Source organism: Aedes albopictus, chromosome 2, assembly GCF_035046485.1.
Source record: "Aedes albopictus strain Foshan chromosome 2, AalbF5, whole genome shotgun sequence".
Classification (NCBI taxonomy): Eukaryota; Metazoa; Arthropoda; class Insecta; order Diptera; family Culicidae; genus Aedes; species Aedes albopictus.
The window spans coordinates 401,647,917-401,665,747 of NC_085137.1; the positions used below are offsets into that span (position 1 = coordinate 401,647,917).

At 38.4% G+C, this 17,831-nt stretch overlaps 1 protein-coding gene across 1 annotated transcript; it reads right to left on the reverse strand.

The window, feature by feature from the left end:
- Positions 1 to 242: 242 nt before the first annotated feature.
- On the reverse strand, positions 243 to 10,398 carry LOC109403683 (beta-1,3-glucan-binding protein). The gene is made up of 6 exons (XM_019676513.3): positions 10,223 to 10,398; positions 9,689 to 10,161; positions 5,458 to 5,600; positions 1,156 to 1,325; positions 676 to 1,064; positions 243 to 612 (listed from the first exon to the last, which is right to left on the reverse strand). The coding sequence occupies exons 1-6, from the start codon at positions 10,365 to 10,367 to the stop codon at positions 409 to 411; spliced, it is 1,524 nt and encodes a 507-aa protein (XP_019532058.2). The 5' UTR covers positions 10,368 to 10,398; the 3' UTR covers positions 243 to 408.
- Positions 10,399 to 17,831: the final 7,433 nt, after the last annotated feature.

Below are 17,831 nucleotides of genomic sequence, written 5' to 3' on the forward strand. Positions count from 1 at the left end.
ACATTTAAAACCGCACCCAATTACACCGTAATCTGCGAAATATTTACCGGCTTATTTACAAAAGAAACATTTGTACAAAAATTGCAATAGAGTGCGTAAACCAATCCACGAACAGCAAATAAAAAGATTTGAATAATTTTCTACGAATTCGTCAGACAGCTTGTTCCTCGAAACCTAATTACAGAAGTTGCAAAACAAGAGCAACAAGTTAATTAGCATTTCCCTGCTTGTATACCTACCTGTACCAACTTCATAGCACCTTGTTTGTTCATTGCCGTGGATTAACGAACGACCTGATTAGCAAAATGGTAAAATATTCAAAAAGTATGCTATTGCGTCGCTGCCGGCCGGAGAGTTTCTTTCGGAAATAATTGGCAGGTTCACATCAAAAAGTGGTCCTTTCTATTCTCACAATGCATATACTCTCACGTAGTCCACCTTCAGCTCCGGTTCGGTCCACGTCCGGAACCACACGTTTCTATTCTGGTAGAAAAAGTACTCCGCCTTGGGGCTGGTGTTGTTCCACGGCTTCGGCTGCCGCAACGGGCCCGTCATGCTGAAATCGGGGAAATCCGTGACGCCCCCAACTCCCACTCCAAGCGAGAGGTAAAACTGAAAAAGTCGACACACACGTGTCACATCAAGTTAACCAAAAACTTTCCCTATCTAAATCACCTCTTGATCAAACGGCGACATGGCATTGTCCGGATTCCACAAATTCGCCTGGGTCAAATTGTTGGTCACGCCGTACGACTTGAATCGCTCCCTCAGGGTGCCATACTGGAATCCATCCACGGTCAGAGCGATGCTATCCGGCTTCCAAACCAACCCAAACGTATGAAAGTTATCGCTGAAATGCTCATCCAAAGTGTTCGCTTTCAGAAATGCTTCCCGGAGCTGGGCTTTGGTCGTTAAAATGGCACCACCCCGCAACCGATGTCCATCAGCTCGGATGCCTTCCCGCGTAATCAGTTGCTCGTTGGAAAGGACGTGGGCCACCAGCAGCATGCCCGAGGCCAGATCCGCATAGCCGTAGTAATTTTCTGCCGGCTGGAGCAGTAACTCTGCGAACGAACGAAGAGATGACGATAATGGAAAACGATTAGCAACAACGGGGTCCACCATCACTGCGAGTGGAAGCGGAACTGAAATTACGTGGAAAAATCCAATCCCCCTTGGGCAGCTTGGCGCGAATCTCCACCCGACCGTATCGGAAGCGAAAACTGTTTTTGGTGTTGAGCTTGGCGGAAACCACCGGCGGCAGGATGGTGGAAAGGGCGGCCCTCCGGCGACACTCGTACTCGTTGTTGGTGGGCGATTTGCAGCTATACGTGTGCGTGTTGGTCCAGGGGGTGTGCGTATTCATGAGGATGAAAGTTGGAAAATCGGAAAAGAACAATAACAATATCATCAAATGTGGATATTCGCAAACACGTGCCCGTGGTAGGCTGGTTCAAAACAGTTAGGTGGTTTGTTAGTAGATAATAAGTTACTAATCAAAGGCGTCCTTTACCTAAAAAGCCTGTGGGATAATGATAAATTCTGGCACCAATCAAAAACGTTTTATTAGTGAGCAACTTCATTAATAGTTATTTATGTAACGAGTTGCAAAAAGTTGATTTTTTCAGTACGAGTTCCATATCCAACGAGGCTTGCCGAGTTGGATAAATACGAAGAGTGCTGAAAAAATCGAGTTTTGCAACGAGTTCCATACAAAATTTTATGCAATTCTTTTTTTTTCATAATGCAACCCATTTGAGTTGCATAATGTTCATAATGCAACTCAAATGTAATACCCCAAGTAACCACGGTGCTGAAGCCTTATTGCGTGCAGATATACGGTGTATTTAGAGCAATCATTACTTTACATGCAAACTTAAGGTTGATTTGAGGTTGAAGGATTCGTCATTGATATCGTCGTCATCATTGAAATTGCGAAAGCAGTTTTCTCTTTCAAAACACAAATGTTCGTTACGAAGATGTATTCACTGTATCGCTGATGGAGAATGGAATGCAGTGAATACATTTTTATTATAAACATTTGTGTTTTGAGAGAGAAAACTGTTTTCGCAATTTCAATGATGACGACGATATCAATGACAAATCCTTCAACCTTAAAGTGGAAGTGAGCAATTATAGAATCAAATTAATATTATACTGGTATAATCTGAGATCAGTCGCATAATTGCCATTTCCACTTTAAATCAACCTTAAATGTTCATGCAAAGTAATGATTGCTCTAAAAACACCGTATATCTGCATGCAATAAGGCTTCAGCACCGTGGTTACTTGGGACACTAGGGTGGGGCTATTTTTGAAAAATCTCTCCGGGATATGATTTTCCAAGTTGAAAGTAAACTACTAGTCAAAATAAGTGAGCTGTACAAAAATGAGCGATTTCGGTTGATATTTAGGGGTGGCGCAAAGGGTTTAAGTGAAATTTTTGCTACATAGTACGATCCTTCAAAAAACATTTCAAATTTATTTTTCAACATAGCATTTCTAGACTAGATTGGTTATTCTAGAACCCAATTTTACCAAATTTGTGCTCAAAATTGCGATATCTTCACTAGTTTCCGAGATATTTGAAAAATATATCATATTTTGGTATCTACCCCAAAAAATACAGAAAAATGACATTTTTTCGAATATCTCAGAAACCAGTGAAGACATTGCAATTATATATAACACAAATTTTGCCCAACTGGGTTCTACAATCACCGATTTCACTGGCGTAGCCACGGCGGGAGTTTTAGGGTTAACGCCACCCCCCCCCCAGAGCCAAAATTTGTGGAACAAATTTTCAGTATAAAGCTCTTTGCGACGAAAAAAATTTTCGGCTGCGCCGCCATTTTAAAATTACGAATACAATTGCTTATTACTCTTTACAAAATCTAAGTGTCAAATCAAAAAAGGTATCATTGACCATTAAAAACCCCTCCCAGAGACAATTTCTGGCTACGCCACTGACCGATTTAGTCTAGAAATGTTATGTTTGAAAATTAAATTTGGAAGGTTTGCTCTAGCAAAAATTTCACTTAAACCCTTTGCGCCACCCCTAAATATCAACCCAAATCGCTCATTTTTGTACAGCTCACATATTTCGACTAGTAGATCACTTTCCACTTGAGAAATCACATCCCGGAGAGTTTTTTTTGTTCAATTAGTCCCACCCTAGTAATACACATTCGTTTGTATTTACAGTAATGTTCCGATTTTATCACGCCCTCCGCGCGTCAGTCCTTTATTTTTCATTCATTTGCTGTTACATTTGAGAGCAAATGGCTCCCTTTTTCTTTAAGACAAATGATGAAGGTGCATTTTGCAACGTTAAACATATTGAACATGCGTATAGATTTTGTAGAATATTTAATAGCATTCTTGAAAAAAGGGGCGTGATAAAATCGGAACAATACTGTATTACCCTTATAAATCCAATGTGAATATTTGATATGTTGTAAGTCAAACTCCTTCACTAAACCCCCCTTCCCCCACCTTATTAAATATATATTTATGAATCACATTCAACTACTCTGGAACTCTCTGAGACCCATTGAAGCATCGCTGAGGCCCCTTGTAACTCGCCTGATATTCGCTGAAATGGCCCTGATACGCCTTGAAGCTCCCCTGAGACCCCCTGGAGCCCCATGGAACCCCCTGAGATATCTGAAACGCCCCTGAGGCCTCCTGGGACCCCTTGAGTCGTCCCTGACACCCCCGGAGGCTCCTGGAACCCCCTGAGATACCTGAAACCTCCTGGGACCCCCTTGAATCGTCCCTGAGACCTACTCAAGCGTTCCTGAGCCTCCTGGAGCTCCCTGGGTCCTCTTGAGACCCTCATGGAGCTCCCTGGATCACCCTGAGAGCCCAGAAACGTTCCTGAGACCCCCCGTCACCATTTATTCAGAAAGGGGCTAGTGAAAATCCCACGTTAGCTGCGTAGCCTGCAGCAACGAACATCGATCACTCGCTTTGGGGAGTCTGTCTGTCTGTCTGTCTGTCTGTCTGTCTGTCTGTCTGTCTGTCTGTCTGTCTGTCTGTCTGTCTGTCTGTCTGTCTGTCTGTCTGTCTGTCTGTCTGTCTGTCTGTCTGTCTGTCTGTCTGTCTGTCTGTCTGTCTGTCTGTCTGTCTGTCTGTCTGTCTGTCTGTGGGACTGTGGAACTGTAAAACTTCTCATAATTAAGATGATGCTGGCTCTATCCCAGTTAGGACGTGATTCCAGAAAGAAAAAAAAGATACAATACCAAATACTACAGGGGTTACTCAAAATAACTGGGACAGGTAAAATTTTCACTTTTAAAAAAATGTTCAACTCGCCGTAACTTTTCGAAAAGTGCATCAAATATTCTCAAATTTTTACTGTAAGTTTATCAACTAGTTGTGTATCAGTAGTCCAATTTTGGAGAAGATCGGACCATTGTCCATGGAGTTATAAAGATTCTAGAAAAAAGGTAAAATTATCCGATAGCCAACTTTGAGCTGTTATATCTCCGGATTCAATGAACCGAATGCAATGAAATTTTGACCATTCATGACTTGTATAATGAGCTATGAAAAACCTTTGACTTAACTTAAAATTCTAAACACGGAAGAAAATTATAACGATTAGATTATTTTTCTAATAAAACACCAAATTATCCAAAACTTCAACATCGTTTCAAAATTCAAGATGCAAATTATAGTTCAATTAATTTTCCTCTAAATGACTTATATATAAATGTGTTTTGAAGGGAAGTTACAACATAGCCGCTAATAAATTGAGAAAGTAATGGGATGCATATTAGAAATTGATGAATTTACTAAAAAATCGTGAAATGAATGAAATCGTTATAACTTTTTCTCTTGTTAAAAATTTAAAGTTAAGTGAAACGTTTTTAAGAGTTCATCATATAAGTCATGAATGGTCAAAATTTCATTGCAATCAGTTCATTGAATCCGGAGATATAAAAGCTCAAAGTTGGCTATCGAATAATTATACCCTTTTTAAGAATCTTTATATTTTCGTGAAGAATAGCCCGAGCTTTTCCAAATTTGAACCACTGATACACAACTAGTTGATGAACTTACAGTAAAAAATTGAGAATATTTGATGCCCTTTTCAAAAAGTTACAACGAGTTGAACATTTTTTGAAAAGTGAAAATTTTACCTGTCCCAGTTATTTTGAGTATCCCCTGTATGTGTCCCTTCACCAAACCAGTCTAATGCCCTTTCGCAGTAGCTCCATCGCACATAATAATAATAGAGCAATTTATTATTCATAGGAATCGGGCACCCCCGGCCGGATTCACCGGAAGCATTTATGGGCCCAACCCGAAAATCGTTTACTCGGAAGCGTAGCAAAAGCGAGAGAAAACAATGCACTGTTGTATGGGTAAGTGTATAGATATGGGATGGAAGTAAATTTGGCGATGATTAGTGACAACCTCCATCGTGTCCAACAGTTGAACTTAACATACCCGGAAAGGTTCAGCTCCCCGGTGCGGATACGTTCCTCGTTGAAATCCGGGTTCATGTTGAGCAGCGACGGTACGATGAAAAGATGCCCTCCGGCGACGTAGCTGTTTTCCGGCGATTCCTGATAGGACACAAACTCGGCCGACTGGAATAAGGGGGAAAGATCATGGACAAATCGTGTATTTTAAAATGTAAAAATGAGAACCATGTGACAAGATTGCGTTTTATCACTAAACCACTGAATGTTTGAGCCTTATTTCTTCTGCCTTGAGAAAATCTGAAATTATTTCTCATTGATGATTCTGCTTTTCAGGACTAGCACTAGGAACACCTCATGGATTTTTTTTTGTTGCGTTCTCAAACGACTCTTTGAAAATATATGATTATTTTGTGCATTGCGCAAGATATATTTTAAAATTGCTACTCTTCAGATACATATATCCTATAGGATTCCTTCAGCAATTCCTCCTTTGTATTCTTTAAGGAACTCCTTCAGGAATTAATTCAGTACTTCCTCCAGGGACTGTTGATTCCTCTATGAATTTTTCCAGGGATTTCTCTGAAAATTCCTCCAGGAATTCATCTAGAGATTCCTCTAGAAATTCCGCCAGAAATTTCTGTAGGAATTTCTCCAGGAGTTCCTCTGGAGATTCCTTTAGTAATTTCTACAGGCATTCCTCTAGAATATCTTCCCGGGATCCCTCCAAGACTTCCTACAATAATTGTTTCAGAGATTCCTCAAAGAAATCCCCAGGGTTTCCTCAATGTATTCCTTCAGGACTTCCTCCAGAGATTCCTCAAGTAATTGCTTCCCGGATTCTTCCAAGATTTTCACTAGGAATTTCCACAGAAATTTATCCAGGAAATCTTGAAGGGATTTTTTTTTTCAGAGACTCCTACGGAAATTCCTCCAAAGATTTCTCCAAGAATTACTACAGGGAATCCTCCAAAAATTCCACCAGGAAATTGTTCAGGCATTCTTCCAGGGACTCCTCCTTGGATTCTAGCAGGGATTCCTCCAGGAATTGCTTCAGGGACTCCTCCAGGAGTTTCTCCTGGGATTGCTTCAGGAGGTCTTCCTGGGATACCTCCAGAAATTCATGCAGGCATTCCTCCAGGATTTCATCCAGGAATTTCTCTAGGGTCTCGTCGAGGAATTTCTTCAGGGATTTCTCCAGGAATTTCACCGGAAATTAATCAAAAAACTCCATGATAAATTATGTGAGCAATTCATCTAGGAATTTCTCCAGGAAATTCTTCAATAGTTCTTCCAGGATTATCTCTAGGAATACCTTCTGGAATTTTTTTTTTTCAGGAATTCCTCCAAGAATTCTTCCAGATTTTCCTCCAGGAACTGCTGCAGGGATTCCTCTAGGAGTTCCGCTAAAAATTCTTCAAGAAACTTCTTCAGGGATTATTCCAGGGACTTCTCCACGAATTTCTCCAAGGATTCGCCCAGGGATTCCTTCAGAAATTCCTTTGAGGATTTCTCCAGGAATTCCACCATAAATTCCTCTAAAAATTCCTCCAGGAATTTCTCTGGGGATTTTCAGAAGTTTCTCACAGAATTTCTCTAGAGATTCCCCCAGTAATTCATTCAGTAATTATTGCAAGCATTCCTCCAAAGATTCCTCCAGGAATTCCTTCGAAGATTCCTCCAGCAATTCCCAAAGGAATTCCTCCAAGAAATTCTCCAGTAATTACCCCAAGAATTTCTTGCGAAATTCATCCAGCAATTTCTCCAGGATATTTTCCAGAAAATCTTCTGGGGATTTTTTCTAGCAGGAAATTTTCCAGGAATACTTTCAGGAATTTTTCAGGGATTCCTCCAGGCATTTCTCCAAGAATTTTACCTGAGATTCCTTCATAATTTGCTTCCAGGTTTCCTCCAGGGATTTCTCCTCGAATTTCTCCAGGAATTCCTCAAGTTCCTCTAAGGATTCTTCCAGCAAATCCTTTAAGGAATTCTTCCAGGAAATTCTCCAGGAATACATTCAGCAATTTTTCAGGAATTCCTCTAGATATTCCTCTAGAGATTCCTCCAGGGCATTCTTCACAAATTTCTTCAAGGATTTTCCCAGGGACTCCTTCAGCAATTCCTTCGAGGTTTTCTCCAGGAATTCCTCCAGAAATTCCGCTACAAATTCCTTTATGATTTTCTCAAGGATTTTTTTTCAGAAATAGAAAAATAATAGAAATCTTCCAGAATTCCTCTAAAGATTTCTCTAGAAATGTATCCAGTAATTATTTCAAGAATTCCTCCAGGAATTTCATCATGGCTTCCTCCAACAGTTCTCACAGGAATACCTCCAGGAATTCCTCCAGGCATTCCTCCAGGATTTGTTCCAGGAATTTCTCCACGAATTTCTTCAACGATTTCCCCAAGGATTCCTTCAGGAATTCCTTCGAGGATTTCTCCAGGAATTCCTCCAGAAATTCTACTAGAAATTACTCCAGGAATTTCTTAAGGGATTTTTTCAGAAAAAGAAAAATAACAGAAATATAAATAGAATTCCTCTGGAGATTCCTCTAGAAGTTCTTTCAGTAATTCTTTCAAGAATTCCTCTAGAGGTTCCTCCAGCCATTTTCACAGGAATACCTCTAGGTCTAGGAATTCCTCCAGGCATTTCCATAGGATTTTATCCAGGGATTTCTCCTGAAACTTTTACAGGAATTCCTCCAGAAAATACCACGGATTTTTTTAGAAATTCCTCCAGAAACTTCTCCAGAAATTGCTCCTGGACATCTTCCAGAAATTATGTCAGCAATTCCTTCAGGAATTTCTTCAGGAAATCCTCTAGGAATTTCTTCAGAGATACTTCCAGGAAATTCTCCAGGAAAACTATCAGGAATTTTTCAGAGATTCCTCCAGACATTCCTCCAGACATTCCTCTACAGATTCGTCCAGGAATTGCTTCAGGGATTCTTCCAGGGATTTCTCCACGAATTTCTCCAGGGATATTCCCAGAGATTCTTCCAGGCGATCCTCCAGAAATTCCTCCAAGGGTTCTTGCAGGAATTTCTCTTGGAGTTTCTCTAGGGATTTTTTTTTTCAGATATTTCTCCAGCAATTCATCCCAGAATTCCACTGGAGATTTCTCCAGGAATTCCTCCAGGAATTCGTGCTGGATCTCATCCAAGAATTCCTTCAGGAATTACGCCTGGAATTTGTTCATAAGATTCTCCATAATTTTCTCTAAAGACTTTCCCAGGAATTGCTTCAGGGATTCCTCCAGCAATTCCTTCAGGGATTTCTCCAAGAATTTCTGCAAGGATTTCTTCTGGAATTTCTCAAAGATTTCCTCAAGAGATTTTTTCTGTAATTTTTCTGTAATTTTTCTGTAATTTTTCTCTCAGAAATCCTACAGGAATTTCTCCAGAATATTCTCCAAGAAATTCTCCAGAAATTCATCTAGGATTTCTTCTAGAATTTCCTCATGAGATGTCTTCAGATATTTCTCTTCAGACTTTCAGAAGTTCTTCCAGGGATTGCTCCTGGAATTCCATCAGGGATTCTACAGGGCTTCCACCAGGCATTCTTGTAGGAATAGCTCCAGGGATTCATCCAGGTGTTTCTTTATGGCTTCATTCAGGAAATCTTCCAGGGATTGCTCCAGGAATTCCTCAAAGGATTTCTACAGAAATTCCTCTCAGGTTCTCTTCAATAATTCATTCAGGCGTTCTTTCTGAAATTTCATTATTCCTTCAATCATCTTTTTAGGGATGTACCCTAGGACTTCTCCAGGATTACCTGATGTGTTTTTTTTTTAATTATTTCAAGAATTTCTGGAAGAATTCCTCCAGCGAATAGTATTGGATGATAATTTTTGAAATTTTTATGCAGGAACCAGGAAATTCTCAATCTTCCAAAAATTGGTAACCGCTACTAGCACCACGTTGATTTATGTAGATCAGACAAGCTTTTTCTAACGTATTGTATAATATACAACAGCGTGACTGCTGAGGGGTTAAATAATGCTTTTAGAATATAATGTTATTATATTCGAATATATTGTTATTATTTCATCGTATTGCGTTTAGTTTTTAAACCTAGTAGGTACAAATTTGCCAAGGGTGCATGCCCCCCCCCCCCCCCCCCCTGACCGAAAACCTCTTGCTCAAACTGATTATTTTAAAAATATTCGGACTTATAATTTCGCATTTTAACGAAATATAATGTTTTAAGCAGCACCGAGTTCTTATACTATTTCTTATCAATAAATACTAACTCACCTCCGTGTCCAAGGGAATCCTCACCTCCCTTTGCCATTTCTGTAAATCCAACGATTGGAAAGTATCCTCAAAAATCATTCGCCCGCCACAACTGGGCTTCCCATTGACGGTGGTAACCGTCGGGATACATGGCTCCTGAGTGGTTGTAGTGCTTTTCTCGGACGATTTAGTCGCTTTATTTGTTTTCGGCTTAACGGTAGTCGTCGTCGTCGTTGTCGTAGTCGTGGTAGTTTTCAAAGCCGCTCTCTTCTTCTGCTTTTGATTGGCCAACCAGTAGGACTGATCCTCGTGCTGCACGTACACCCAGTAGTGGATGGTTTGGTCATCGGATACGGTGGCCTTCGTAGTCTCGTAAGCCCAACGACCATCCGGCGATGGCTCGGTTACGTCGTCCGCATAATCGCCTTCCTCGAACTGCTGGAACGGCTTGTCGATGCGAGCATGAAACGCGAACAGCTGTATTCCGGGAACGCCTACAAAGGAGAGCCAGCGTAATTTACATGTTCGACATGGTTAACGTCCAATCAGACCTACCGGGAATGCTGGCTCGGAAGCCACGCGGTTTTAGGAACTCAAATTCCACGTCGGGAATAGAAAATTTCTGGAATCTAGCACTTCGGCAAACATGGTTTGCACTTACAGCAAGGAACACAATCACCACACACAGGAGATGTCTCATCGTGCGAGATGCTGATTACGTACTGATTAATAGCCACCCAACCCAGTCAGGGTGATGACGACGCGAAAGATCAAGAACCGGGAGAGGGTAAGAACTGGGAATCACCGATTCGATGTTTTGCAGCCGGTCTCTTGGCTTAGCATTCGAACGCACAACATCGTGTGGTGAACCCTTGAGAGGCACCAATAGCATATTATTGAAACTGGTTTATACGCTTTGAGCGGTTGCGGTTGGTTCAACTGGCTAAGAATAGCACTACGGACCGCCTGTTCCACTGGTAGGAGTCCACTAATCAGGTGACCCCTAATTAAAAGTGTTATGCGGCTTTATGCAATAGCGCGGTAGACCTTGTGTTTATCCGAGACAATTAGCTGCCCTTCTTTAGTCCCATACTTGAGGCTGAATAAGGGCGGGATTATAAAGATGTTATTATTAGTATAACCTTCCTTTTGCATTACGTTGGCAGCAGCTCGCTGACGTAGTGTACGGTTTGGGTCAAAAATGACCCTAATGCCAAAGGAGGGATAAATGTTCATCTATATGGTATCGCATTATGCGATTTACACAGTGTAGTCTGTGCAGCCCTGCCTTTGGCGTTTTCCAATCGATACCAATCTGGTTTTGTTGCTGCTGTTCTTTGTTGTGCTGTTGTTGCGAAGAGTTTAATCTTCCCTAGTTTGGGTAGTGGCTACGGTTAGGATAGCTCAGATCAATCTTCAGCATAAAGTCATAAAAGAACAGCAACAATCAATCTTTGCAGACTTATGCAAAATGGTTCAACCCAAGTGGCCTTGGTCCAAGAACTTTACTTCCGTAAGGGGAATTTCTATCTAGGAAACCTTGTGAACCCGGTGTTTGCTACTTTCAGTAAACATGAAATGGCAAACTCGCGTGTCATGCCTCGAGCCTGTGTGCTTGTCAACAACGCAATAGTTGCTACACTCATCTCTGAACTAACCACCAGAGATGTACAGGGGGTGGCCAAAATGTTTGGGATAGGCAACTTTTTTTCTCTCTCAAAAATATTCAACATGCTGTAACTTTTCATAGAGTGCATCAAAAATTCTCAAATTTCGACTGTTTATCAATCTATTATATGTGCATCACTGGTACAAATTTTGGCTCGATTGATTAATCTTTCGCGAAGCTAGAACCGCTCTCGTAAAACACTATTTTTAGGCAATCAATTTTTTAACTGTAATATCTCCGAAACCAGTGAACCAGTGGGAGAAAAAAAGTTGCCTATCCCAAACATTTTGGCCATCCCCTGTATGTTTGAATAACTTGAGAAGCACTTACATAAGGAGTGTATCGGAAATTAACTATAAACATTCAGGATGCTCTATCTCGAAGCATATTTGGTCTTATCATTTCGGTTCTTCTATCAAATCTTCACAATATAGTCAAGTTTAGAACAGCCTGACAAAATTTGAAAAATGTTTAGCATTATTGAAAATATTGTAGAATGAATACATCTCACAAATTAAAGTTTTGGACAAATTGTTGTTTTTTAAAGATTTTTCAGCGTTTCAATAACCTGTAGCGAATAAAACTTGTACGGCGAAAAATCCAAAAAATATTAATTATTGTTAGCAGTTATGTATACATAACATATCACCGAACACCAACTTAAAAAAAAATTATGATCGATAAACCCTCAACATTTAAAAAATGGCCTATCCTAAAAAAACACTAATTTTTTGTCGAACTTTGACAGTCTGTTTTAAATATCTTCAAAGGTTATACAATTCCGTTCTCTACTAAAGCTACCTCGTCGTTAAGTTTAAAAACATTTCCAATAAAAAAAATGAATTATCAATTTGATGTATTTTTAATTTGCGTAATCGTGCTTTGAATGAGCATCAAAAAATGGGGTCCCTGAAAAATGACCTTTTTTCATTTTTAAGAATTGCGCTAAAATGGAGTCGAATTTTTTCTTGAAAATATTTTTTTACCTATATTATGAGCAATCTGGTAAAGAATATATTTACGCAAAAATATTTAAAAAATCAAAAAAATTTTCATTTTTTCCGCAATTTTAAATTTTTAAGAGGTGTCCAAAATTTCAAGATCATGCGTTTAAACTTTGAGATTGATGTCCATGTAAAATAATTATTTTTACAAAAGCAAAAGTGCCATTCCTTTTTCTGAGGATTTATATAGTACCTCCAAAAATAAAATTATTTATAACTCGAATAAATTATTTTTTAGGATGTTTTGAACATATATAGTTAATTTCCGATACACTCCTTATTGTTGATAAACGTTCAAAATTTCATTCAATTCGGTTCACTGGTTTCCGAGACAGTTCAAAAATAAGCTGTCTGAAAAATAGTGTTTTACGAAAACGGTTCTAGCTTTGGCAAAGATTATCCAATCGAGCTCAAATTTATACCAATGATGCACATATATCAGGTTGACAAACTGTCGAAATTTGATAATGTTTGGTGCACAGCATGTTGAACTTTTTTGTGAGAGAAAAAAAGTTGACTATCCCAAACATTTTGGCCACCCCCTGTATGTGCCATCACAATTGATGTTTCGGTATTTCCTGTCTATTGCTCGGTTTATTTACCGCATGATGAACCATCCCCAACGGATGCTTCCAAACGAGTCATCGCATACTGCACTTCAAAAGGCCTTCCGCTTTTTGTTGGCAGTGATGCTAATGCTCACCATATAATCCTGGACAGCTCAGACATTTACTTAAGAGGCTCCAGTTTGATGGAATACTTAAGGACAGACTTGTTAGAATCTCAAAATGGCAGCCACAATGGCCGACTTTGGCACCTACTCACGATTTCGAGCACACAAATCTCCTAGTTAACAAAACCAGCGCAGCTGATCTTCTTATTTTAAACTTATCACTAGTGAGTAAGAACAGAATAATAAAATGCTTTGTTGTGTGAAGCTTTCTTCTTGAGATTTGTGCGTCTGAAGTTATGATGCACTGTTGAAGCGGTTACTTAACATACACTCAGAGAACTGAACATACGATTTTCAAAAGATAAACATTACGAAACAGCGAGAAAAATGAAAAAATATGTTCATAGGACGGTTATGATTTTCATAATGATCATGTAAATGTTCATAAATTTGATCTATCTTTCTCATGCCTCATTAATTCGAAATTCTTAATGCGCTTTTTGAACTGTTTCAGTTTCCAAAAATGAGAAACTAAGTACCCAAGTTGGGTTATAAAGAATTTGGTTTTGTTACAGTAGTCATTTAAAACTTTATCGCAAGGAAGGATTCTGATTGATAGGTTCCGCTTTTAACACGTTCCTTTTTCAGACAAAATCGGATCCCTTAACGAAAAATTCAAGAAATTGTACCGATATTGACCATGCATCGGAACCCTACCCAAGTAACCACGCTGTTGAAGCTGTACGTATTGCATCAATACCGCACATATATTGACATGCGTTACTTTATATAAACCATAAAAGTCGAAATAAAGTGGGAAGTGGCGCCACTATTGTTGAATTACGATTATACCAGCATAATCGTAAGTCAGCAATAGTGGCGCCACTTGCCACTTTAATTCAACTTTAATGGTTAATGTAGAGCAATGCATGCCAATATATGCGCTTTAAATATGCAATACGTACAGCTTCAACAGCATGGTTACTTGGGTAGGGTTCCGATGCATGGTCAATATCGGTACAATTTCTGGAATTTTTCGTTAAGGGATCCGATTTTGTCTGAAAAAGGAACGTGTTAAAAGCGGAACCTATCAATCAGAATCCTTCCTTGCGATAAAGTTGTAAATGACTACTGTAACAAAACCAAATACTTTATAACTTCTCAATGGTGATAAAGTAATATTTACGACATGCACTAAACAAAGGACACGGGGTTATGTCCCGAACAGAGAAAAAAAAAGTAATCTCAAGAGATATTTCTGATGGAACCGTAGAAGCAATTTCTAAAAAGAATCCTGAAAATCTAAAAGGAATCTTTGTACAAATTGCTAAAGGAATTTCTTAAAGAATTATTGCAAGAGCCCTTTGGAAGAATTTTCGAAAGAATCTAAACCAACTAAGAGGAATTTCATTAAAAATTCAAAGGAAGGACTTTTGAAGGAATTTTTTGCTTAAATGTCTGAAAAATTCTACGATTCTGAAAAGTCAATATCTTCAGACTTTGAAGGAATTTTAGAAGGAATTCGAGCAAACATCGAATCCATACAAATATCTCAGCAGTGTTCTTGAATGAATCTCTAGACTAGAGGAAAGAAGGAATAAATGAATAACTTCTAGGAAAATTCCTAAAGTAATTTCGAAACGAATTTCTAAAAAAAATCCGGAAGAAAAATTAGTACCGTCGTGCGGGGCTACTTTGGACAGTTTTGAATATGGTTTTTTTTAATTCAAAATATGGTTCAAATCTGTTTGATGTCTTTGGGACTATTATGAAGCAATAGTTTTCCCATCATTTGGTTGAAATTATTTTTCAAACAGACAGTTTATTGTTTGTCAGGAGGCGAAAAAACATCGAATAAGGAGTGTATCGTAAAGTAGTTGAAAATGTTTAAAATAGCCTAAAAAATAGTTTAATACAACTTTTAAGTAATTTTATTTTTGGAGATACTGTATAAATCCTTGAAAAAAGAAATGGCTTTTATGATTTTCTAAAAATGTTCTTTTAAATGGGTTTTTAACCTAGATTACTGAACGCATGTTTTTAAATTTTTGCACACCTTCTAAAAAATTTAAATTGCGAAAAAAGTTCGACAATGTTCGAAAATTGTTAACTTTTTTGTGCAAATATAATAAGCTCCAGAATCCTCATGATATAGGCAAATTATTTTTTTCAAGAAAAATCTCCACTGCATTTAAGCGCAATTCTTAAAAACGAAAAAAGGCCATTTTTGAGGAACCCCTTTTTCTATGCTCCTCCAAATCATGTTTACGCAAATAAAAAATACATAAAATGAAAAATTCGCATTTTTTAAATAGGGTATGTTTTTATAATTTATGGACGAGTAAGTTAGAGCAAAAAATAGAATTTTATAACCTTTTAAGATATTAAAAGCAGAACTTCAAAGTTTGACCAAAAAATAGACGTTTTTTGGAGTGGACCATTTTGTAGATATAGGAGATTTTTCTGTCGAAAATATGAATTTTGAAAGTCGGTGTTGAATGATATGTTATGTGTACATAACTGTTAACAAGCATCAATATTTTCCAGATTTTTTATCGTACAAATTTTACTCGTTACAGATTTTTGAAATGTTGAAAAATCTTAACAAAATTGCATTTTGTGCAGATTTTTATTTTGAGAGGTGTATTCATTTTACCATATTTTCAATAATACTAAACTTTTTCCAAATTTTTCCAAGGCATTCTAAACTTAACTATATTGTGAAGATTTCATAGAAGAACCGAAATTAAAAGACCAACCCAGCTTCGAGATAGAGCATTCTGAACATTTTCAACTACTTTCCGATACACTCCTTAAACCAATAAAATATACATAACGTATCAGAACATTTGGTCTGTAAGCATTGTTTCATCAGTTCATAGATTTCAAAGGGTTGATCAATTCATTCAAAATGTATCAACGTAGCATATACAATCGAATATTTGTATCGTTATACATTATAAATGACCGTTTCACCTAAATAAAGGATTGATGGTCCCTTTTTTCAGGCTATCTATATAGCAATGTCACGCTGCTCATAATACCAAAGATAACACAAAACCATCTTAAAACGCATATTTTCATTGAAATCATGTCTGATATAGTATACTACAGTATTGGTACAAAGTACTTTTTTGAATAACCCTGGAATTTGAAATGTAGTTTTGTTATAGATAAAAATGTCCAAAGTAGCCCCCATATGTGTCCGATTGCTGTATGAACAACTTTTTTGTTTTTTGATGGATTTAGTTCAAATTTTGCATACATCCTACATACATACTCACGATTATTGTATGTAAAAATTGTGGAAATGCATTCACTACTCTGGGAGTTATAATGTCATGAAGTTGAAAACCCATGAAAAAGTGTAAAAAGAAGCCCCGCACGACGGTACACCCGATTCTTTTTTGCACGGGTCTGGTTTTTGCTATAACTCAGTCATTTTTAACCGATTCTCATGAAATTTTGTACACTGATAGTATTGTCGCGCTTATCTTTTATTAGAGTCCTGCGGCGGTCGTACGCTCGCACGGCATACCGCCGCATGACAGTCGCAAGGCAAAACAAAAGAAAAAGTGTTCCCGCCAAAAACAAAAGCACGTGGGTTTCGCGAAGTGACAGATGTTTTTGAATGTATTTGTGACGAACGGCAAGAGTAGCTCAGTGGAATGAGTGTTCTTGCTGTCAAACCCCATATAGTGGAATTAGATACTTTTAAATCTGGTGACGCTGTTATGATTAGTGACTGTCGCGCTGATATCAGAAGCCAGAGGCAGATAATCGCCATATTCTGATTTTTCTTGAGAGGCATAATACTAACCGTGCGTGTACACATGTAACAAAATTTCATGAAAATCGGTTAAAAATTGTCTGAGTTATAGAGAAAACCAGACTGTGCAAAAAAAGAATCGGGTGTAAACTTGTCAACTCTTGGTGGAATTCATAGAAAAGTTAATTAAGGTTTTTTTTTGTAAATTCCTGGAGAAATCTATGGATAAAATTATTGGAGGACTCTCCAAAAGTACTCCTGGAGCATTATGTGGACATATTAATGTAGAAATTCCAGTAGACACGTCTAGATAAGCTTCTGTAAAGATCCCTAGAAAAATGTCTTGACATGTTTTGAAAGGAATTCATGTAGAAATGCCTTAGAGAAAATGCCGGACTCTTTTTCGGCCGAAATATGGAGGGACATCTGGAGAATATTCTGAAGGAATCTCTGTATTAACTCCTGCAAGTATCTCTAGAGGAATTCCTGCCTGGAAGTAAGAGTCGTAAGAGTCTCTGGAGGAATTTCTGCAGGATTTTCTGGATGCATTCTCGAAGAAGTTCCTGAACATATTCCTGTGGAAATTTCAATGGAGTCCATAGAGCAACTCACAGTGTTTGGATGAAAAAGTGATCAGTGAACCACTCGGCAGTTTTCCTTCCCTTCTGTTGGTTCTGTTTCAATCACCAAGCCGTGTATGTTCTCTCGTCGAGTCGCATGGTTCACGAAGGAACACAAACAAGATTCTCCGATGTAGACAAGCTGCGGCGATGAGCGGGCATCGCTAAGTGTAACACTTACCGATGATTTCTCATCGTTGGCTTGAGAGAACTGTGAATAATCGTTATAATAACGTTGAACTTTTCGTCATTGAAATCATCGTCATCATCAAACATTTGAAAGCAGTTTTTTCGTTCAAAACAAAAGTTTTTGCTATGAAAATATATTCACTGTACTGCACATGAGGAATATAATGCAGTGAATAATCCTTGTTTTGATTTGTAGCGAGAAAACTGCTTTTTGTTTTCCGAAAAATGATGACGAATGCT